This window comes from Scyliorhinus torazame, chromosome 26 (assembly GCF_047496885.1).
Source record: "Scyliorhinus torazame isolate Kashiwa2021f chromosome 26, sScyTor2.1, whole genome shotgun sequence".
In the NCBI taxonomy this organism is placed as follows: domain Eukaryota; kingdom Metazoa; phylum Chordata; class Chondrichthyes; order Carcharhiniformes; family Scyliorhinidae; genus Scyliorhinus; species Scyliorhinus torazame.
The window spans coordinates 28,451,736-28,475,479 of NC_092732.1; the positions used below are offsets into that span (position 1 = coordinate 28,451,736).

Sequence of the window (23,744 nt, forward strand, 5' to 3'; positions counted from 1 at the left end):
CCCTCACTGGGCAATATATACCCACTCCCTCACTGGTCAATATAACCCACTCCCTCACTGGGCAATATAACCCACTCTCTCACTGGTCAATATAACCCACTCTCTCACTGGTCAATATAACCCTCTCCCTCACTGGTCAATATAACCCACTCCCTCACTGGTCAATATAACCCACTCCCTCACTGGTCAATATAACCCACTCCCTCACTGGTCAATATAACCCACTCCCTCACTGGTCAATATAACCCACTCCCTCACTGGTCAATATAACCCACTCCCTCACTGGTCAATATAACCCACTCCCTCACTGGTCAATATAACCCACTCCCTCACTGGTCAATATAACCCACTCTCTCACTGGTCAATATAACCCACTCCATCACTGGTCAATATAACCCACTCCCTCACTGGGCAATATAACCCACTCTCTCACTGGTCAATATAACCCACTCCCTCACTGGTCAATACAACCCACTCCATCACTGGTCAATATAACCCACTGCCTCACTGGTCAATATAACCCACTCTCTCACTGGTCACTATAACCCACTCCCTCACTGGTCAATATAACCCACTCTCTCACTGGTCAACATAACCCACTCCCTCACTGGGCAATATAAACCACTCTCTCACTGGTCAATATAACCCACTCCCTCACTGGGCAATATAACCCACTCACCCACTGGTCGATATGACCCAGTCCCTCACTGGGCAATATAACCCACTCTCTCACTGGTCAATATAACCCAGTCCCTCACTGGTCAATATAACCCAGTCCCTCACTGGGCAATATAACCCACTCTCTCACTGGTCACTATAACCTACTCCCTCACTGGTCAGTATAACCCCCTCTCTCACTGGTCAATATAACCCACTCCATCACTGGTCAATATAACCCACTCCCTCACTGGTCAATATAACCCACTCCCTCACTGGTCAATGTAACCCACTCCCTCACTGGTCAATGTAACCCACTCCCTCACTGGTCAATATAACCCACTCTCTCATTGGTCAATATAACCCACTCTCTCACTGGTCAATATAACCCACTCTCTCACTGGTCAATATAACCCACTCCCTCACTGGGCAATATAAACCACTCCCTCACTGGTCAATATAACCCACTCCCTCACTGGGCAATATAACCCACTCACTCACTGGTCAATATAACCCACTCCCTCACTGGTCAATATAACCCACTCTCTCACTGGTCAATATAACCCACTCCCTCACTGGGCAATATAACCCACTCTCTCACTGGTCAATATAAACCACTCTCTCAATGGTCAATATAACCCACTCTCTCACTGGGCAATATAACCCACTCTCACTGGGCAATATAACCCACTCCCTCACTGGGCAATATAAACCACTCTCTCACTGGTCACTATAAACCACTCCCTCACAGGTCAGTATAACCCACTCTCTCACTGGTCAATATAACCCACTCCCTCACTGGTCAATATAACCCACTCCCTCACTGGTCAATATAACCCACTCCCTCACTGGTCAATGTAACCCACTCCCTCACTGGTCAATATAACCCACTCCCTCACTGGTCAATATAACCCACTCTCTCACCGGTCAATATAACCCATTCCCTCACTGGTCAATATAACCCACTCTCACTGGTCAATATAACCCACTCCCTCACTGTGCAATATAACCCACTCTCTCACTGTCCAATATAACCCACTCCCTCACTGGGCAATATAACCCACTCTCTCACTGGTCAATATAACCCACTCTCTCACTGGTCAATATAACCCACTCCCTCACTGCCCAATATAACCCTCTCCCTCACTAGTCAATATAACCCACTCTCTCACTGGTCAATATAACCCACTCTCTCACTGGTCAATATAACCCACTCCCTCACTGGTCAATATAACCCAGTCCCTCACTGGGCAATATAACCCACTCTCTCACTGGTCAATATAACCCACTCCCTCACTGGTCACTATAACCCACTCTCTCACTGGTCAATATAACCCACTCCCTCACTGGTCAATATAACCCAGTCCCTCATTGGTCAATATAACCCACTCTCTCACTGGTCAATATAACCCACTCCCTCACTGGTCAATATAACCCACTCCCTCACTGGTCACTATAACCCACTCTCTCACTGGTCAATATAACCCACTCCCTCACTGGTCAATATAACCCAGTCCCTCATTGGTCAATATAACCCACTCTCTCACTGGTCAATATAACCCACTCCCTCACTGGTCAATATAACCCACTCCCTCACTGGTCAATATAACCCACTCCCTCACTGGTCAATATAACCCACTCCCTCACTGGTCAATATAACACACTCCCTCACTGGTCAATATGACCCACTCCCTTACTGGTCAATATGACCCACTCCCTCACTGGTCAATATAACCCACTCTCTCACTGGTCAATATAACCCACTCTCTCTCTGGTCAATATAACCCACTCTCTCACTGGTCAATATAACCCACTCTCTCACTGGTCAATATAACCCAATCTCTCACTGGTCAATATAACCCACTCCCTCACTGATCAATATAACCCACTCCCTCACTGGTCAATATATCCACTCCCTCACTGATCAATATAACCCACTCTCTCACTGGTCAATATAACCCACTCCCTCACTGGTCAATATAACCCACTCCCTCACTGGTCAATATAACCCACTCCCTCACTGGTCAATATAACCCAGTCCCTCACTGGGCAATATAACCCACTCTCTCACTGGTCAATATAACCCACTCCCTCACTGGTCAATATAACCCACTCCCTCACTGGTCAATATAACCCACTCCATCACTGGTCAACATAACCCACTCCCTCACTGGGCAATATAACCTACTCTCTCACTGGTCAATATAACCCACTCTCTCACTGGTCAATATAACCCACTCCCTCACTGGTCAATATAACCCACTCCCTCACTGGTCAATATAACCCACTCCCTCACTGGGCAATATAACCCACTCCCTCACTGGTCAATATAACCCACTCCCTCACTGGTCAATATAACCCACTCCCTCACTGGGCAATATAACCCACTCCCTCACTGGTCAATATAACCCACTCCCTCACTGGTCAGTATAACCCACTCTCTCACTGGTCAATATAACCCAGTCCCTCACTGGTCAATATAACCCACTCCCTCACTGGTCAATATAACCCAGTCCCTCATTGGTCAATATAACCCACTCTCTCACTGGTCAATATAACCCACTCTCTCACTGGTCAATATAACCCACTCTCTCACTGGTCAATATAACCCACTCTCTCACTGTTCAATATAACCCACTCTCTCACTGGTCAATATAACCCACTCCATCACTGGTCAATATAACCCACTCTCTCACTGGTCAATATAACCCACTCCCTCACTGGTCAATATAACCCACTCCCTCACTTGTCAATATAACTCACTCCCTCACTGGTCAATATAACCCACTCCCTCACTGGTCAATATAACCCACTCTCTCACTGGTCAATATAACCCACTCTCTCACTGGTCAATATAACCCAGTCCCTCATTGGTCAATATAACCCACTCTCTCACTGGTCAATATAACCCACTCACTCACTGGTCAATATAACCCACTCCCTCACTGGTCAATATAACCCACTCCCTCACTGGTCAATATAACCCACTCTCTCACTGGTCAATATAACCCACTCTCTCACTGGTCAATATAACCCACTCTCTCACTGGTCAATATAACCCACTCCCTCACTGGTCAATATAACCCACTCCCTCACTGGTCAATATAACCCACTCTCTCACTGTTCAATATAACCCACTCCCTCACTGGTCAATATAGCCCACTCTCTCACTGGTCAATATAACCCACTCTCTCACTGGTCAATATAACCCACTCCATCACTGGTCAATATAACCCACTCCATCACTGGTCAATATAACCCACTCCCTCACTGGTCAATATAACCCACTCCCTCACTGGTCAGTATAACCCACTCCCTCACTGGTCAATATAACCCACTCTCTCACTGGTCAATATAACCCACTCTCTCACTGGTCAATATAACCCACTCTCTCACTGGTCACTATAACCCACTCCCTCACTGGTCAATATAACCCACTCCCTCACTGGTCAATATAACCCACTCTCTCACCGGTCAATATAACCCACTCCCTCACTGGTCAATATAACCCACTCTCACTGGTCAATATAACCCACTCCCTCACTGTGCAATATAACCCACTCTCTCACTGTCCAATATAACCCACTCCCTCACTGGTCACTATAACCCATTCCATCACTGGGCAATATAACCCGCTCTCTCACTGGTCAATATAACCCACTCTCTCACTGGTCAATATAACCCACTCCCTCACTGCCCAATACAACCCTCTCCCTCACTAGTCAATATAACCCACTCTCTCACTGGTCAATATAACCCACTCTCTCACTGGTCAATATAACCCACTCCCTCACTGGTCAATATAACCCAGTCCCTCACTGGGCAATATAACCCACTCTCTCACTGGTCAATATAACCCACTCCCTCACTGGTCACTATAACCCACTCTCTCACTGGTCAATATAACCCACTCCCCCACTGGGCAATATAACCCAGTCCCTCATTGGTCAATATAACCCACTCTCTCACTGGTCAATATAACCCACTCCCTCACTGGTCAATATAACCCACTCCCTCACTGGTCACTATAACCCACTCTCTCACTGGTCAATATAACCCACTCCCTCACTGGTCAATATAACCCAGTCCCTCATTGGTCAATAAAACCCACTCTCTCACTGGTCAATATAACCCACTCCCTCACTGGTCAATATAACCGACTCCCTCACTGGTCAATATAACCCACTCACTCACTGGTCAATATAACCCACTCCCTCACTGGTCAATATAACCCACTCCCTCACTGGTCAATATAACCCACTCCCTCACTGGTCAATATAACCCACTCTCTCACTGGTCAATATAACCCACTCTCTCACTGGTCAATATAACCCACTCCCTCACTGGTCAATATAACCCACTCCCTCACTGGTCAATATAACCCACTCCCTCACTGGTCAATATAACCCAGTCCCTCACTGGTCAATATAACCCACTCTCTCACTGGTCAATATAACCCACTCCCTCACTGATCAATATAACCCACTCTCTCACTGGTCAATATAACCCACTCCCTCACTGGTCAATATAACCCACTCCCTCACTAGTCAATATAACCCACTCCCTCACTGGTCAATATAACCCAGTCCCTCACTGGGCAATATAACCCACTCTCTCACTGGTCAATATAACCCACTCCCTCACTGGTCAATATAACCCACTCCCTCACTGGGCAATATAACCCACTCTCTCACTGGTCAATATAACCCACTCTCTCACTGGTCAATATAACCCACTCCCTCACTGGTCAATATAACCCACTCCCTCACTGGTCAATATAACCCACTCCCTCACTGGTCAATATAACCCACTCCCTCACTGGTCAATATAACCCACTCCCTCACTGGTCAATATAACCCACTCCCTCGCTGGGCAATATAACCCACTCCCTCACTGGTCAATATAACCCACTCCCTCACTGGTCAGTATAACCCACTCTCTCACTGGTCAATATAACCCAGTCCCTCACTGGTCAATATAACCCACTCCCTCACTGGTCAATATAACCCAGTCCCTCATTGGTCAATATAACCCACTCTCTCACTGGTCAATATAACCCACTCCGTCACTGGTCACTATAACCCACTCTCTCACTGGTCACTATAAGCCACTCCCTCACTGGTCAATATAACCCACTCCCTCACTGGTCAATATAACCCAGTCCCCTCACTGGTCAATATAACCCAGTCCCTCATTGGTCAATATAACCCACTCTCTCATTGGTCAATATAACCCACTCCCTCACTGGTCAATATAACCCAGTCCCCTCACTGGTCAATATAACCCAGTCCCTCATTGGTCAATATAACCCACTCTCTCACTGGTCAATATAACCCACTCTCTCACTGGTCAATATATCCCACTCCCTCACTGGTCATTATAACCCACTCTCGCACTGGTCACTATAACCCACTCCCTCACTGGTCAATATAACCCACTCTCTCACTGGTCAATATAACCCACTTCCTCACTGGTCACTATAACCCACTCTCTCACTGGTCACTATAACCCACTCTCTCACTGGTCACTATAACCCACTGTCTCAATAAACAACACAAGGTAATGCATATGATGCCAGTTTCACAGTTTTGAGAGAGGTAGGGAGGGATGTAGGAGCTGGAGGACGTTACAGAGATAGGGAGGGGGTGTAGAGGCTGGAGGAGGTTACAGAGATAGGGAGGGGGTGTCGGGGCTGGAGGAGGTTACAGAGATAGGGAGGGGGTGTAGGGGCTGGAGGAGGTTACAGAGATAGGGAGGGGGTGTGGGGGCTGGAGGAGGTTACAGAGATAGGGAGGGTGTGTAGGGACTGGAGGAGGTTACAGAGATAGGGAGGGGGTGTAGGGGCTGGAGGTGGTTACAGAGATAGGGAGGGGGTGATGGGGCTGGAGGAGGTTACAGAGATAGGGAGGGGGTGTAGGGGCTGGAGGAGGTTACAGAGATAGGGTGGGGGTGTAGGGGCTGGAGGAGGTTACAGAGATAGGGAGGGGGTGTAGGGGCTGGGGAAGGTTACAGAGATAGGGAGGGGGTGTAGGGGCTGGTGGAGGTTACAGAGATATGGAGGTGATGTAGGGGCTGGAGGAGGTTACAGAGATAGGGAGGGGGTGTAGGGGCTGGAGTTGGTTACAGAGATAGGGAGGGGATATAGGAGCTGGAGGAGGTTACAGAGATAGGGAGGGGGTGTAGGGGCTGGAGGGGGTTACAGAAATAGGGAGGGGGTGTAGGGGCTGGAGGAGGTTACAGAGATGGGGAGGGAGTGTAGGGGCTGGAGGAGGTTACAGAGATAGGGAGGGGGTGTAGGGGCTGGAGGAGGTTACAGAGATAGGGAGGGGGTATAGGAGCTGGAGGAGGTTACAGAGACAGGGTGCGGGTGTAGGGGCTGGAGGAGGTTACAGAAATAGGGAGGGGGTGTAGGGGCTGGAGGAGGTTACAGAGATAGGGAGGGGTTGTAGGGGCTGGAGGAGGTTACAGAGATAGGGAGGGGGTGTCGGGGCTGGGGGAGGTTACAGAGATAGGGAGGGGTTGTAGGGGCTGGAGGAGGTTACAGAGATAGGGAGGGGGTGTTGGGGCTGGAGGAGGTTACAGAGATAGGGAGGAGGGGTGTAGGGGCTGGAGGATGTTACAGAGATAGGGAGGGGTTGTAGGGGCTGGAGGAGGTTACAGAGATAGGGAGGAGGGGTGTTGAAAAAATATCAGATGCTGTGCTCACCTGGGCCCCACAGAACCTGGCATTGCAGCTCGAAGGTGAGGCAGGCTCCATTGAAGCAGTAGGCCCTGTCGTTGTCACAGGTGTGGCCATTCTTGAGGAAGACATTGGGGGGACAGTAGGGTGAGTTCCCCGTGCAGTACTCAGGCAGGTCGCAATCTCCAAGGGGGGGCCGACAAACACTTGCCGCATGTTTAAGCTGTCGGGGCAAAGTGAAGAAATAACACCTCGTTTGACATCTGACCCTTGACTCCTCTCTGGAGGTCAAGTAAAAGTCTTCTTTTGCGGCCTACGAGCGGTTTCCCTGAATCCCCACGAGCCGCATTGGTTCGTCCATTAATTTCTCGTCTCCGAGTCCGAAGGCCATCGGTTTCAAGGTCCCCTAACCCCTCTCCAAACCCCTGCCCACATCCCGAGCCGACATTCCCAGTGGGAGTCCTGCACCCTCTGGGGTGCCATCTTGCGAGAGAGGAGCGTTAAACCAAGGGCCCCTGCCCTCCTGGGTGGATAGAGTTCTGTTGGGCAAGGGGATTTTGGGGTTACGGAACCAAGGCGATGCGGTTACCGCTGCCTCACAGCGCCTGGACTCCGGGTTCGATTCCGGCTTCGGGTGACTGTCTGTGCGGAGTCTGCAGTTCTCCCCGTGTCCGTGTGGGTTTCCTCCGGGTGCTCCGGTTTCCTCCCACAGTCCAAAGATGTGCAGGTTAGGTGGATTGGCCGTGCTAAATTGTCCCTTAGTGTCCAAAGATGTGCAGGTTAGGTGGATTGGCTGTGCTAAATTGTCCCTTAGTGTCCAAAGATGTGCAGGTTAGGTGGATTGGCCGTGCTAAATTGTCCCTTAGTGTCCAAAGATGTGCAGGTTAGGTGGATTGACCGTGCTAAATTGTCCCTTAATGTCCAAAGATGTGCAGGTTAGGTGGATTGGCCGTGCTAAATTGTCCCTTTGTGTCCAAAGACATGCAGGTTAGGTGGATCGGCCGTGCTAAATTGTCCCTTAGTGTCCAAAGACATGCAGGTTAGGTGGATTGGCCGCGCTAAATTGCCCCCTTAATTGGGAAAAAACAGTAATTTGGTCCTCTAAATTTATTTTTTACAACACATTGATCCCACAATAACCAGCCTGCACCCCCCCCCCCCTCCCCTAGCCTCCCCCCCCCCACCCACCCCCTCAACTGCTAGCTTCCCCGTGGCCTAGTGGAGTAGGTCACCCATCTGGTGACCCACAAATCTGAACAGTGCTCTGGGATTCCAGCTTCAAACCTCACCACAGACGATGGTTGAATTCGAATTTGAATTCAAAAGTAAACCTCCTCAACTGCTGCCTCCCAATCAACGGCACTCTGGAGGTCAACTCTGCCGCCCTCCAGCCGCTAGGCCCAGAATCGAGCGCTGTAACGCCCACACGTACCTTACAGTTGGCGCAGCAGGCACCTTCGGAGGAACACTCTGCCCCTGGGACCAGTTTGCAGGTGGTGGCATTACAACAGGGATCGTCGCACTCCTAACACCAGGAGAGGGAGAGACAGGGGAAACGTGGTCAGTCACCAAAGGCTTTAGGGGCCCTAACAGTCATTACGAAGGCTGGAAGAAATCCGATCCGGCGATCCGAAAGTTACCAAAGGCCCTTTTGAGGTCGACACGGTCGTCGTGACGATGCGAAGGCCTGGGAAATGCCGACCGGGCGTTTGGAAATTCGCCGGGGGGCCTTTGAGGCCTACGCGGTCGCCGCGGCGATACGGGGGCCTGAGGAATTGCAGTCCGTACATTCCGAAAGCCGCAGAAGGGATTTGAGGCCGACGCGGTCGCCGCGGCGACGCAGAAGGCCTGAGAAGCTCAAATCACCGTTTCAACCCCCCACCTTTGGGGAACTGGAGAAACCGCTAAAGTCTGAAAGGGTGGAGGTGGTGGAGTGGGAGTGGGGGGGGGGACAACTCACCTCGGGGAGGTGTGACAGTGGCGCCCAGGTCAGCATCTGGTGCCAACACGGGGATGAAGGATAGGCCGCAATTGGGCCTTTGGAAGGGGAGTGCCGAGAGGAAAGAGTTCAACTGCAATCTCTGTCCTGTCGGGATTATCAAGTGGGCCACGTTCCAGTATCGGCCAGACTGCTCCGCGGAATGGCCCCCCCTTCAGAATGTTTTCATTTGTATAGCGTCTTTCACCTCCATCGAACGCGTCCCAATTTTGTTCACACACTTAAAGTGTGGGCATGACGGTAATGTCGGGGCAACGCGGCATAATCCCACGAACGGGAGTGCAAGGACAGCGGCAACCGGTGATAAATATTAACCGGGACCGCCGTTCACCCCCCCCCCACCCCCCCCACCCTCCCCACCCCGCCCCACCCACCCCCATCCCGGCCCCGCTCTCGGGCACGGGCGGTTTCCATGCGGGTCGGTCCAGGAGACGCCCTGCGAGGTGCTCACGTCAGAAAGGCCGCAGTCGCACTCCTCGTCCTGCTCCACGTAGAGGTTGCCGCAGCGCTGGCCCCCGAAGAGACGCTCCGAGGCGGGGAAGTTGAACAGACACATGGCCCCTCCGTGCTTCAAGCTCCGCTCCAGGTCATCGCGACTGCAGCTGCTGAAGGCTTGCCCGGGGAGAAAGCTGAGAGAGAGAGGAGAGAGCGTCAAAACAATCCTGATTACTCATTGATGGAACGTAGTTCTCGCTGGGTGAGGCGCAATATTTGTCACCCATCGCCAAGTGGCTCCTTGGACTGAGCGTCACGCTCAGAGGGACTGTTAATGGTCGGCCATATTGCTGTGTGTGGAGGGTCTGGAGGCATGTGTAGGCCAGACCAGGGAAAGGACACGAGATTTTCCTCTCTAAAGTACACATTAGTGAACAGAAGGGTTGTTCTGACAAACGTTGTCATGATAAAGCTCCCTCTACACTGTCCCCATCAAACACTCCCAGGACAGGTACAGCACGGGGTTAGATACAGAGTAAAGCTCCCTCTACACTGTCCCCATCAAACACTCCCAGGACAGGTACAGCACGGGGTTAGATAAAGAGTAAAGCTCCCTCTACACTGTCCCCATCAAACACTCCCAGGACAGGAACAGCACGGGGCTAGATACAGAGTAAAGCTCCCTCTACACTGTCCCCATCAAACACTCCCAGGACAGGTACAGCACGGGGTTAGATACAGAGTAAAGCTCCCTCTACACTGTCCCCATCAAACACTCCCAGGACAGGTACAGCACGGGGTTAGATACAGAGTAAAGCTCCCTCTACACTGTCCCCATCAAACACTCCCAGGACAGGTACATCACGGGGTTAGATACAGAGTAAAGCTCCCTCTGCACTGTCCCCATCAAACACTCCCAGGACAGGTACAGCACAGGGTTAGATACAGAGTAAAGCTCCCTCTACACTGTCCCCATCAAACACTCCCAGGACAGGTACATCACGGGGTTAGATACAGAGTAAAGCTCCCTCTGCACTGTCCCCATCAAACACTCCCAGGACAGGTACAGCGCGGGGTTAGATACAGAGTAAAGCTCCCTCTACACAGTCCCCATCAAACACTCCCAGGACAGGGGCAGCACGGGGGTTAGATATAGAGTAAAGCTCCCTCTACACTGTCCCCATCAAACACTCCCAGGACAGGTACAGCACGGGGTTAGATACAGAGTAAAGCTCCCTCTACACTGTCCCCATCAAACACTCCCAGGGCAGGTACAGCACGGGGTTAGATACAGAGTAAAGCTCCCTCTACACTGTCCCCATCAAACACTCCCAGGACAGGTACAGCACGGGGTTAGATACAGAGTAAAGCTCCCTCTGCACTGTCCCCATCAAACACTCCCAGGACAGGTACAGCACGGGGTTAGATACAGAGTAAAGCTCCCTCTGCACTGTCCCCATCAAACACTCCCAGGACAGGGGCAGCACGGGCGTTAGATATAGAGTAAAGCTCCCTCTACACTGTCCCCATCAAACACTCCCAGGACAGGTACAGCACGGGGTTAGATACAGAGTAAAGCTCCCTCTGCACTGTCCCCATCAAACACTCCCAGGACAGGTACAGCACGGGGTTAGATACAGAGTAAATCTCCCTCTACACTGTGCCCATCAAACACTCCCAGGACAGGTACAGCACGGGGTTAGATACAGAGTAAAGCTCCCTCTACACTGTCCCCATCAAACACTCCCAGGACAGAAACAGCATGGGGTTAGATACAGAGTAAAGCTCCCTCTACACTGTCCCCATCAAACACTCCCAGGACAGGTACAGCACGGGGTTAGATACAGAGTAAAGCTCCCTATACACTGTCCCCATCAAACACTCCCAGGACAGGTACAGCACTGGGTTAGATACAGAGTAAAGCTCCCTCTACACTGTCCCCATCAAACACTCCCAGGACAGGTACAGCACGGGGTTAGATACAGAGTAAATCTCCCTCTACACAGTCCCCATCAAACACTCCCAGGACAGGTACAGCATGGGGTTAGATACAGAGTAAAGCTCCCTCTACCCTGTCCCCATCAAACCCTCCCAGGACAGGTACAGCACGGGGTTAGATACAGAGTAAAGCTCCCTCTACACTGTCCCCATCAAACACTCCCAGGACAGGTACAGCACGGGGTTAGATACAGAGTAAAGCTCCCTCTACACTGTCCCCATCAAACACTCCCAGGACAGAAACAGCATGGGGTTAGATACAGAGTAAAGCTCCCTCTACACTGTCCCCATCAAACACTCCCAGGACAGGTACAGCACGGGGTTAGATACAGCGTAAAGCTCCCTAGACACTGTCCCCATCAAACACTCCCAGGACAGGTACAGCGCTGGGTTAGATACAGAGTAAAGCTCCCTCTACACTGTCCCCATCAAACACTCCCAGGACAGGTACATCACGGGGTTAGATACAGAGTAAATCTCCCTCTACACTGTCCCCATCAAACACTCCCAGGACAGGTACAGCACGGGGTTAGATACAGAGTAAAGCTCCCTCTGCACTGTCCCCATCAAACACTCCCAGGACAGGTACAGCACGGGGTTAGATACAGAGTAAAGCTCCCTCTACATAGTCCCCATCAAACACTCCCAGGACAGGTACACCACGGGGTTAGATACAGAGTAAAGCTCCCTCTACACTGTCCCCATCAAACACTCCCAGGACAGAAACAGCATGGGGTTAGATACAGAGTAAAGCTCCCTCTACACTGTCCCCATCAAACACTCCCAGGACAGGTACAGCACGGGGTTAGATACAGAGTAAAGCTCCCTATACACTGTCCCCATCAAACACTCCCAGGACAGGTACAGCGCTGGGTTAGATACAGAGTAAAGCTCCCTCTACACTGTCCCCATCAAACACTCCCAGGACAGGAACAGCACGGGGTTAGATACAGAGTAAATCTCCCTCTACACAGTCCCCATCAAACACTCCCAGGACAGGTACAGCATGGGGTTAGATACAGAGTAAAGCTCCCTCTACCCTGTCCCCATCAAACCCTCCCAGGACAGGTACAGCACGGGGTTAGATACAGAGTAAAGCTCCCTCTACACTGTCCCCATCAAACACTCCCAGGACAGGTACAGCACGGGGTTAGATACAGAGTAAAGCTCCCTCTACACTGTCCCCATCAAACACTCCCAGGACAGAAACAGCATGGGGTTAGATACAGAGTAAAGCTCCCTCTACACTGTCCCCATCAAACACTCCCAGGACAGGTACAGCACGGCGTTAGATACAGAGTAAATCTCCCTCTACACAGTCCCCATCAAACCCTCCCAGGACAGGTACAGCACGGGGTTAGATACGGAGTAAAGCTCCATCTACCCTGTCCCCATCAAACCCTCCCAGGACAGGTACAGCACGAGGTTAGATACAGAGTAAAGCTCCCTCTACACGGTCCCCATCAAACACTCCCAGGAGAGGTACAGCACAGGGTTAGATACAGAGTAAAGCTCCCTCTGCACTGTCCCCATCAAACACTCCCGGGACAGGTACAGCACGGGGTTAGATACAGAGTAAAGCTCCCTCTACACTGTCCCCATCAAACACTCCCAGGACAGGTACAGCACGGGGTTAGATACAGAGTAAAGCTCCCTCTACACTGTCCCCATCAAACACTCCCAGGACAGGTACAGCACAGGGTTAGATACAGAGTAAAGCTCCCTCTACACTGTCCCCATCAAACACTCCCAGGACAGGTACAGCACGGGGTTAGATACAGAGTAAATCTCCCTCTACACAGTCCCCACCAAACACTCCCAGGACAGGTACAGCATGGGGTTAGATATAGAGTAAAGCTCCCTCTACACTGTCCCCGTCAAACACTCCCAGGACAGGTACAGCACGGGGTTAGATACAGAGTAAATCTCCCTCTACACTGTCCCCTCAGTACTGACCCTCCAACAGTGCTGTGCTCCCTCAGTACTGACCCTCCAACAGTGCGGCGCTCCCTCAGTACTGACCCTGCGACAGTGTGGCGATCCCTCAGTGCTGACCCTCCCACAGTGCGGCGCTCCCTCAGTACTGACCCTCTGACAGTGCGGTGCTCCCTCAGTACTGACCCTCCGACTTGCAGCGCTCCCTCAGTACTGACCCTCCCACAGTGCGGCGCTCCCTCAGTACTGACCCCCCGATAGTGTGGCACTCCCTCAGTACTGACACTCCCACAGGGCGGTACTCCCTCACTACTAACCCTCCCACAGTGCAGCGCTCCCTCAGTACTGACCCTCCCACAGTGCAGCGCTCCCTCAGCACTGACCCTCCCACAGTGTGGCGCTCCCTCAGTACTGACCCTCCCACAGTGCAGCACTCCCTCAGTACTGACCCTCCCACAGTGCGGCGCTCCCTCAGTACCGACCCTCTGACAGTGCGGGGCTCCCTCAGTACTGACCCTCCGACAGAGCGGCGCTCCCTCAGTACTGACCCGCCGACAGTGCGGCGCTCCCTCAGTACCGACCCTCCCACAGTGCGGCGCTCCCTCAGTACTGACCCTCCCACAGTGCGGCGCTCCCTCAGTACTGACCCTCCGACAGTGCGGCGCTCCCTCAGTACTGACCCTCCCACAGTGCGGCGCTCCCTCAGTACTGACCCTCCGACAGTGCGGCGCTCCCTCAGTACTGACCCTCCGACAGTGCGGCGCTCCCTCAGTACTGACCCTCCGACAGTGCAGCGCTCCCTCAGTACTGACCCTCCGACAGTGCGGCGCTCCCTCAGTACTGACCCTCCCACAGTGCGGCGCTCCCTCAGTACTGACCCTCCCACAGTGCGGCGCTCCCTCAGTACTGACCCTCTGACAGTGCGGCACTCCCTCAGTACTGACCCTCCCACAGTGCGGCGCTCCCTCAGTGCCCCCAGTCGGGGTATCTGCCTGGTTTATGGGGTGAGAATCTCTGGATTGAGAGCTCTGACACCCCGCGCTGACTTTGTCTGTGAGCCGCTTTGTCGATTTAGGTTACAGTCCCCCCCGGCCTGAATAATCTCACCCGGTTGACGGTTCCATGATACAGCCTCCGAGGCGCTTTGCGTTCAGACAGGTACACTTGCGATCGTCCGTGTCGTGACTGATCCCCAGGTTATGTCCCAGTTCATGAGCGATCGTCGAGGCTACTCCGAGTACGCTGACCGAGTGATCCTAGGATAAAGGAGAACATGGGAAGATTGTTTCCCGGGAATAGGAACACCGTAGACGCCATGACCACCTCATTCCGAACTTTGGAAATACTCCAACCCCACCCAAATAGCAGGAGAGCTTCCTGCGACTTGTCTAGAGTTCGCTTACCGATCCTGGGCAACCTCCAGCCCCTACACCCCCTCCCTATCTCTGTAACCTCCTCCAGCCCCTACACCCCTTCCCTATCTCTGTAACCTCCTCCAGCCCCTACACCCCCCTCTCTATCTCTGTAACCTCCTCCAGCCCCGACACCCCCTCCCTATCTCTGTAACCTCCTCCAGCCCCTACACCCCCTCCCATTCTCTGTAACCTCCTCCAGCCCCGACACCCCCTCCCTATCTCTGTAACCTCCTCCAGCCCCTACACCCCCTCCCTATCTCTGTAACCTCCTCCAGCCCCTACACCCCCTCCCTACCTCTGTAACCTCCTCCAGCCCCTACACCCCCTCCCTATCTCTGTAACCTCATCCAGCCCCTACACCCCCTCCCTATCTCTGTAACATCCTCCAGCCCCTACACCCCCTCCCTATCTCTGTAACCTCCTCAAGCCCCTGCACCCTCCCTATCTCTGTAACCTCCTCCAGCACCTACATCCCCTCCCTATCTCTGTAACATCCTCCAGCCCCTACACCCCCTCCCTATGTCTGTAACCTCCTCCAGCCCCTACACCCCGCTCCCTATCTCTGTAACCTCCTCCAGCCCCTACACCCCCCTCCCTATCTCTGTAACCTCCTCCAGCCCCTACACCCCCTCCCTATCTCTGTAACCTCCTCCAGCCCTGACACCCCCTCCCTATATCAGCAACCTCCTCCAGCCCCTGCACCCTCCCTATCTCTGTAACATCCTCCAGCCCCTACACCCCCTCCCTATCTCTGTAACCTCCTCAAGCCCCTGCACCCTCCCTATCTCTGTAACCTCCTCCAGCACCTACATCCCCTCCCTATCTCTGTAACCTCCTCCAGCCCCTACAGCCCCTCCCTATCTCTGTAACCTCCTCCAGCCCCTACACCTCCTCCCTATCTCTGTAACCTCCTCCAGCCCTTACACCCCCTCCCTATCTCTGTAACCTCCTCCAGCCCCTGAACCCTCCCTCCCTATCTATGTAACCCCCTACAACCATCCGAGATCTCCCCCTCCCCACCTTGGTGATTTTGAACATCGCCTCGATTAAACCTCCCCTTAACCTGTCTCTTTCTCTGAGGAGAACAATCCGAGCTCCTTCAGTCTTTCTCTCCACATGAACTGAAGTCCCCCTCATCCCTGATATTTCACGCAGCATCCTTCGGGAAAGTGGCCCCGTATCCCTGGCTTCAGTAGGCCTCAAGCTGCAGTAGGCCTCAGCATCCAGTCGACCTCAGGCTCCGGTAGGCCTCAGGCTCCAGTCGGCCTCAGGCTGCAGTCGGCCTCAGCATCCAGTCGGCCTCAGCATCCAGTCGGCCTCAGCATCCAGTCGGCCTCAGCATCCAGTCGGCCTCCGGCTCCGGTCGGCCTCAGCATCCAGTCGGCCTCAGGCTCCGGTCGGCCTCAGGCCCCGGTAGGCCTCAGGCCCCGGTCGGCCTCAGGCCCCGGTAGGCCTCAGGCTCCGGTCGGCTTCAGGCTCCGGTCGGCCTCAGGCTCCGGTCGGCCTCAGGCTCCGGTCGGCCTCAGGCCCCGGTCGGCCTCAGGCTCCGTTCGGCCTCAGGCCCCGGTAGGCCTCAGGCCCCGGTCGGCCTCAGGCCCCGTTCGGCCTCAGGCCCCGGTAGGCCTCAGGCCCCGGTAGGCCTCAGGCCCCGGTAGGCCTCAGGCTCCGGTAGGCCTCAGGCTCCGGTCGGCCTCAGGCTCCGGTCGGCCTCAGGCTCCGGTCGGCCTCAGGCTCCAGTAGGCCCAAAGCACAGTGAATTCCCTTACCACGTTGACTCCACCCGAACGATCCCTGGAACACATGGAACTCTGAGATGCCATGCCAACAGTGCTGCCATTAAACGATCCCCCTCTGAAAGATACAAAGACAACAATCAGGAGTCTGCTCCGTTGCCCCCCCACCCCCCCCCTCCCCTCTCCTCTCTCTCTCTCTCTTCAGGCGCAAGGGCCTAGCACACAACCTCAACTGGCGACCAGCGTTAAGCACCCACGGGTCAGCCGTCTCTCAGAGGGCAAAGGTCGTATCTCGGAGCTCGATGGTGACGGGTTTCAGGCCTCTGCTGGGGGTGACAGGAGGGGTGTCGACCGAGCCCCCTCAATCCAACTTGGCATTCCCGCATTCCCAGCAGAGCGCTGAAGGGGTTTCTGGGCCGTCGGAGGTGCCGTGTCCCAGATACCCTCTCAGAACTACAGAACCTTTTCAGAAATACACCCCCCCCCCGGACACCTTTTCCCGACGCCAACAAGTGTTGGCACAGGGAATGTCGGGGGGGGGGGGGGGGGCTCTCGATGTTGTGGAGCTCGAACCTCAGGCTCGGAGGCCACCCACAGGCCTGAGGGCCTCGGCGCGACGGGTTCCGAATCCGAGGGGCTTGGCGCGGAAGGCGACGTGACTCACATCAGCAGCTGGGCGTTGTCGTGAGGAAGTCTGCTCAGCAGGTCCTCCTCCCGCCATTTCAGGAAGCTTTTCAGGGTGTCCCCGGGGCTCTTGACGATCTGGAAGGGGTCCTTCTTGCTCCACACCTCCACGCCCACCAGCGCCACCCGTATGTTGAGGGGCCTGTAAAACTGGACCACAGAATCACAGCCTCGATGGTACGTCAGCGCCCAATCGGATTGCAACAACGGCTGGCATGGCAACGGGCCAGAATTTTACCTGGTGTTTCAGAGGACTGTTTATCAGGTAACATTTAACGCCCCCCCCCCCCCCCCCCCCCAGAGCGATAGAGAGAGAGAATGACAGAGAGAGAAAGACAGAGAGAGAGAGAATGACAGAGAGAGAGAGAAAGAGAGAGAGACAGAGAGAGAGAAAGAAAGAGAGGGAAATAATGAGAGAGAAAGAGAGACAGACACACACACACAGAGAGAAAGAGAGGGAGACAGAGCGACAGAGACAGAGAGAGAGATAGTGAGAGGGAAAAGACAGAGTGAGAGAGACAGAGAGAGAGAGACAGAGAGGTGTAGGGGCTGGAGGAGGTTACAGAGATAGGGAGTGGGTGTAGGGGCTGGAGGAGGTTACAGAGATAGAGAGGGGGTGTAGGGGCAGGAGGAGGTTACAGAGATAGGGAGGGGGTGTAGGGGCAGGAGGAGGTTACAGAGATAGGGAGGGGGTGTAGGGGCTGGAGGAGGTTACAGAGATAGGGAGGGGGGTGTAGGGGCTGGAGGAGGTTACAGAGATAGGGAGGGGGTGTAGGGGCTGGAGGAGGTTACAGAGATAGGGAGGGGGTGTAGGGGCTGGAGGAGGTTACAAAGATAGGGAGGGGGTGTAGGGGCTGGAGGAGGTTACAGAGATAGGGAGGGGGTGTAGGGGCTGGAGGAGGTTACAGAGATAGGGAGGGGGTGGGGCTGGAGGAGGTTACAGAGATAGGGAGGGGGTGTAGGGGCTGGAGGAGGTTACAGAGATAGGGAGGGGGTGTAGGGGCTGGAGGAGGTTACAGAGATAGGGAGGGGGTGTAGGGGCTGGAGGAGGTTACAGAGATAGGGAGGGGGTGTCGGGGCTGGAGGAGGTTACAGAGATAGGGAGGGGGTGTAGGGGCTGGAGGTGGTTACAGAGATAGGGAGGGGGTGTAGGGGATGGAGGAGGTTACAGAGATAGGGAGGGGGTGTAGGGGCTGGAGGAGGTTACAGAGATAGGGAGGGGGTGTAGGGGCTGGAGGAGGTTACAGAGATAGGGAGGGGGTGTAGGAGCTGGAGGAGGTTACAGAGATAGGGAGGGGGTGTAGGGGCTGGAAGGGGTTACAGAGATAGGGAGGGGTGTAGGGGCTGGTGGAGGTTACAGAGATAGGGAGGGGGTGTAGGGGCTGGAGGAGGTTACCGAGATAGGGAGGTGGTGTAGGGGCTGGAGGAGGTTACAGAGATAGGGAGGGGGTGTAGGGGCTGGAGGAGGTTACAGAGATAGGGAGGGGGTGTAGGGGCTGGAGGAGGTTACAGAGACAGGGAGGGGGTGTAGGGGCTGGAGGAGGTTACAGAGATAGGGAGGGGGCGGGGCTGGAGGAGGTTACAGAGATAGGGAGGGGGTGTAGGGGCTGGAAGGGGTTACAGAGATAGGGAGGGGGTGTAGGGGCTCGAAGGGGTTACAGAGATAGGGAGGGGTGTCGGAGCTGGAGGAGGTTACAGAGATAGGGAGAGGGTGTCGGGGCTGGAGGAGGTTACAGAGATAGGGAGGGGGTGTAGGGGCTGGAGGAGGTTACAGAGATAGGGAGAGGGTGTAGGGGCTGGTGGAGGTTACCGAGATAGGGAGGAGTGTAGGGGGCTGGAGGAGGTTACAGAGATAGGGAGGGGTTGTCTGGGCAGGAGGAGGTTACAGAGATAGGGAGGGGGTGTCGGGGCAGGAGGAGGTTACAGAGATAGGTAGGGGCTGGAGGAGGTTACAGAGATAGGGAGGGGGTGTAGGGACTGGAGGAGGTTACAGAGATAGGGAGGGGGTGTCGGGGCTGGAGGAGGTTACAGAGATAGGGAGGGGGTGTAGGGGCTGGAGGAGGTTACAGAGATAGGGAGGGGGTGTAGGGGACTGGAGGAGGTTACCGAGATAGGGAGGAGTGTAGGGGGCTGGAGGAGGTTACAGAGATAGGGAGGAGTGTAGGGGCTGGTGGAGGTTACAGAGATAGGGAGGGTTAGACAGAAGGAGAGGTAGAGAGAGGGGGAGAGGTAGAGAGAAATAGAGAAAGAGACCGAAAGAGACAGATAGAGAGAGAGATAGAGATAGAGGGTGCCCAAGAGAGAGACAGAGGTTGAGAGGTATAGGGAGGGAATTCCAGAGCTCAGTTCCCCCCCGCCCCCAGGCAGCTGAAGGCATGGCCGTCAATGGTGGAGCGATAGGAATGGGGGGGATGCTCGAGAGGCCGTGATTGGAGGAGAGCAGAGATCCCGGAGATCGAGATGGGCAAGGTCAGGGCTACAAGGAGGTAAATCGTGAGGCACAGTTAAACTCATATATAGACACGCACGAGGTGCCAGGAGCTGGTCTAGAAGGTTCTATACTCACTGCATCCACCTGGTTTGCGATCTCCAACAGGCGCATTTGCAGCGATTTTAGATTATTGCCGCTGTTTCGAAACTGCCGGAAGATATGAAACGTAATTGAACACAGGCCAATGTTCACGTTTACAAAATTATGAGGGGCATAGACAGAGTGGATAGTCAGAGGCTTTTCCCCGGGGTAGAGGGGTCAATTACTAGGGGGCATAGGTTTAAGGTGAGGGGGGCAAGGTTTAGAGTAGATGTACGAGGCGAGTTTTTTACGCAGAGGGTAGTGGGTGCCTGGAACTCGCTACCGGAGGAGGTGGTGGAAGCAGGGACGATAGTGACATTTAAGGGGCATCTTGACAAATACATGAATAGGATGGGAATAGAGGGATACGGACCCAGGAAGTGTAGAAGATTGTAGTATAGTCGGGCAGCCTGGTCGGCACGGGCTTGGAGGGCCGAAGGGCCTGTTCCTGTGCTGTACTTTTCTTTGCTCTTTGTTCAGTCACAGTTGGCCAACAGTTTACTAATAGGTCCATAGCCCCTCTCGCACATGGTGTCCAACTAACGTATCATCACTCAAACTCACATCCACCAATTCCACCAGCGCCGATCATACCTCAGTCATGGTGGAGAGCACCCAAGCCAATCATGTGCCTCTTTGGAAGGTCGCCCCCTGCTGCCACATATGCAATGTGACAGCCAATCAGTGCGTTGGCAGCTGCCACATGTCCCAGTTTATACATTTTTCAGTGAAGTTGAATGAGGAACAATTATTGGCCCCAAGAATCTGGAGGGAATTCCTGCGCAGCCTCCATCTCCCTGATCGACGGTAGCGTGAGCGGATAGGAGGAATAGACTTCGACGGGAGAGTTAGGGGATTAGAGGGATGGTCTTCGACGGGAGAGTTAGGGGATTAGAGGGATGGTCTTCGATGGGAGAGTTAGGGGATTAGAGGGATGGTCTTCGATGGGAGAGTTAGGGGATTAGAGGGATGGTCTTCGACGGGAGAGTTAGGGGATTAGAGGGATGGTCTGCAATGGGAGAGTTAGGGGATTAGAGGGATGGTCTGCGATGGGTGAGTTAGGGGATTAGAGGCATGGTCTTCGATGGGAGAGTTAGGGGATTAGAGGGATAGTCTTCGATGGGAGAGTTAGGGGATTAGAGGAATAGTCTTCGATGGGAGAGTTAGGGGATTAGAGGGATGGTCTTCGATGGGAGAGTTAGGGGATTAGAGGGATGGTCTTCGATGGGAGAGTTAGGGGATTAGAGGGATGGTCTTCGATGGGAGAGTTGGGGATTAGAGGGATGGTCTTCGAAGGGAGAGTTAGGGGATTAGAGGGATGGTCTTCGATGGGAGAGTTAGGGGATTAGAGGGATGGTCTTCGATGGGAGAGTTAGGAGATTAGAGGGATGGTCTTCGATGGGAGAGTTAGGAGATTAGAGGGATGGTCTTCGATGGGAGTGTTAGGGGATTAGAGGGATGGTCTTCGATGGGAGAGTTAGGGGATTAGAGGGATGGTCTTCGATGGGAGTGTTAGGGGATTAGAGGCATGGTCTTCGATGGGAGAGTTAGGGGAGTAGAGGGATGGTCTTCGATGGGAGAGTTAGGGGATTAGAGGGATGTACTTCGATGGGAGAGTTAGAGGATTAGAGAGATGGTCTTCGATGGGAGAGTTAGGGGATTAGAGGGATGGTCTGCGATGGGAGAGTTAGGGGATTAGAGGGATGGTCTTCGATGGGAGTGTTAGGGGATTAGAGGGATGGTCTTCGATGGGAGAGTTAGGCGATTAGAGGGATGGTCTTCGATGGGAGAGTTAGGGGATTAGAGGGATGGTCTTCGATGGGAGAGTTAGGGGATTAGAGGGATGGCCCTCGATGGGAGAGTTAGGGGATTAGAGGGATGGTCTTCGATGGGAGAGTTAGGGGATTAGAGGGATGGCCCTCGATGGGAGAGTTAGGGGATTAGAGGGATGGTCTTCGATGGGAGAGTTAGGGGATTAGAGGGATGGTCTTCGATGGGAGAGTTAGGGGATTAGAGGGATGGTCTTCGATGGGAGAGTTAGGGGATTAGAGGGATGGTCTTCGATGGGAGAGTTAGGGGATTAGAGGAATAGTCTTCGATGGGAGAGTTAGGAGATTAGAGGGATGATCTTTGATGGGAGAGTTAGGGGATTAGAGGGATGGTCTTCGATGGGAGAGTTAGGGGATTAGAGGGATGGTCTTCGATGGGAGTGTTAGGGGATTAGAGGGATTGTCTTCGATGGGAGAGTTAGGGGATTAGAGGGATGGTCTTCGATGGGAGAGTTAGGGGATTAGAGGGATGGTCTTCGATGGGAGAGTTAGGGGATTAGAGGGATGGTCTTCGATGGGAGAGTTAGGAGATTAGAGGGATGGTCTTCGATGGGAGAGTTAGGGGATTAGAGGGATGGTCTTCGATGGTAGAGTTAGGGGATTAGAGGAATAGTCTTCGACGGGTGAGTTAGGAGATTAGAGGGATGATCTTCGATGGGAGAGTTAGAGGATCAGAGGGATGGTCTTCGATGGGAGAGTTAGGGGATTAGAGGGATGGTCTTCGATGGGAGTGTTAGGGGATTAGAGGGATGGTCTTCGATGGGAGAGTTAGGGGATTAGAGAGATGGCCCTCGATGGGAGAGTTAGGGGATTAGAGGGATGGTCTTCGATGGGAGTGTTAGGGGATTAGAGGGATGGTCTTCGATGGGAGAGTTAGGGGATTAGAGGGATAGTCTTCGACGGGAGAGTTAGGGGATTAGAGGGATGGCCCTCAATGGGAGAGTTAGGGGATTAGAGGGATGGTCTTCGATGGGAGAGTTAGGGGATTAGAGGGATGGTCTTCGATGGGAGAGTTAGGGGATTAGAGGGATGGTCTTCGATGGGAGTGTTAGGGGATTAGAGGAATGGTCTTCGATGGGAGAGTTAGGGGATTAGAGGGATGGTCTTCGATGGGAGAGTTAGGGGATTAGAGGGATGGTCTTCAATGGGAGAGTTAGGGGATTAGAGGAATGGTCTGCAATGGGAGAGTTAGGGGATTAGAGGGATGTTCTTCGATGGGAGAGTTAGGGGATTAGAGGGATGGTCTGCGATGGGAGAGTTTGGGGATTAGAGGGATTGTCTTCAATGGGAGAGTTACGGGATTGGAGGGGTGGTCTTCGATGGGAGATTTACAGGATTAGAGGGATGGTCTTCGATGGGAGAGTTACGGGATTGGAGGGGTGGTCTTCGATGGGAGATTTACAGGATTAGAGGGATGGTCTTCGATGGGAGAGTTACGGGATTGGAGGGGTGGTCTTCGATGGGAGATTTACAGGATTAGAGTGGTGGTCTTTGATGGAAGGGTTGGGGGATTTGAGGGATAGTCTTCAATTGATCTCTCCCGTTGAAAACAGTCTTTAATCCCTGAGTGAATTGCAATGTCTCTGTGGCCAAACATGGGTCACTTATCTCCAGTCCAACCTTCAGATTAAGCGGGGCCAGCAAGCGATATGGAATTCGCCCCTGCAGTTCGAAGACAACAAGTCAATCACTCTACCTCTTTATTGTCAGCAACCATCACCAGCTCAACGTATTTCCTTTCCACGAGAATGTCTCTCTTTGACTGGGGAAGCAGAAATAATATTCTTAAAAGTGCAGCCCCCAGTACG

At 53.5% G+C, this 23,744-nt stretch overlaps 1 protein-coding gene across 4 annotated transcripts in view; it reads right to left on the reverse strand.

Annotated features, from left to right (window-relative positions):
* adam15 (ADAM metallopeptidase domain 15) overlaps positions 1 to 23,744 on the reverse strand; it is a 148,918-nt gene that overhangs the window by 66,857 nt on the left and 58,317 nt on the right. For all 4 annotated transcript variants that reach the window (XM_072490561.1, XM_072490562.1, XM_072490560.1 and 1 more), the window contains exons 7-14: positions 23,633 to 23,698; positions 20,102 to 20,173; positions 17,516 to 17,685; positions 16,885 to 16,969; positions 14,811 to 14,959; positions 9,787 to 9,964; positions 8,769 to 8,861; positions 7,364 to 7,559 (exon numbers count right to left, since the gene is read on the reverse strand). In XM_072490561.1, the coding sequence (XP_072346662.1) occupies positions 7,364 to 7,559; positions 8,769 to 8,861; positions 9,787 to 9,964; positions 14,811 to 14,959; positions 16,885 to 16,969; positions 17,516 to 17,685; positions 20,102 to 20,173; positions 23,633 to 23,698 (1,009 nt within the window). The remainder of the gene's footprint in view (positions 1 to 7,363; positions 7,560 to 8,768; positions 8,862 to 9,786; positions 9,965 to 14,810; positions 14,960 to 16,884; positions 16,970 to 17,515; positions 17,686 to 20,101; positions 20,174 to 23,632; positions 23,699 to 23,744) is intronic.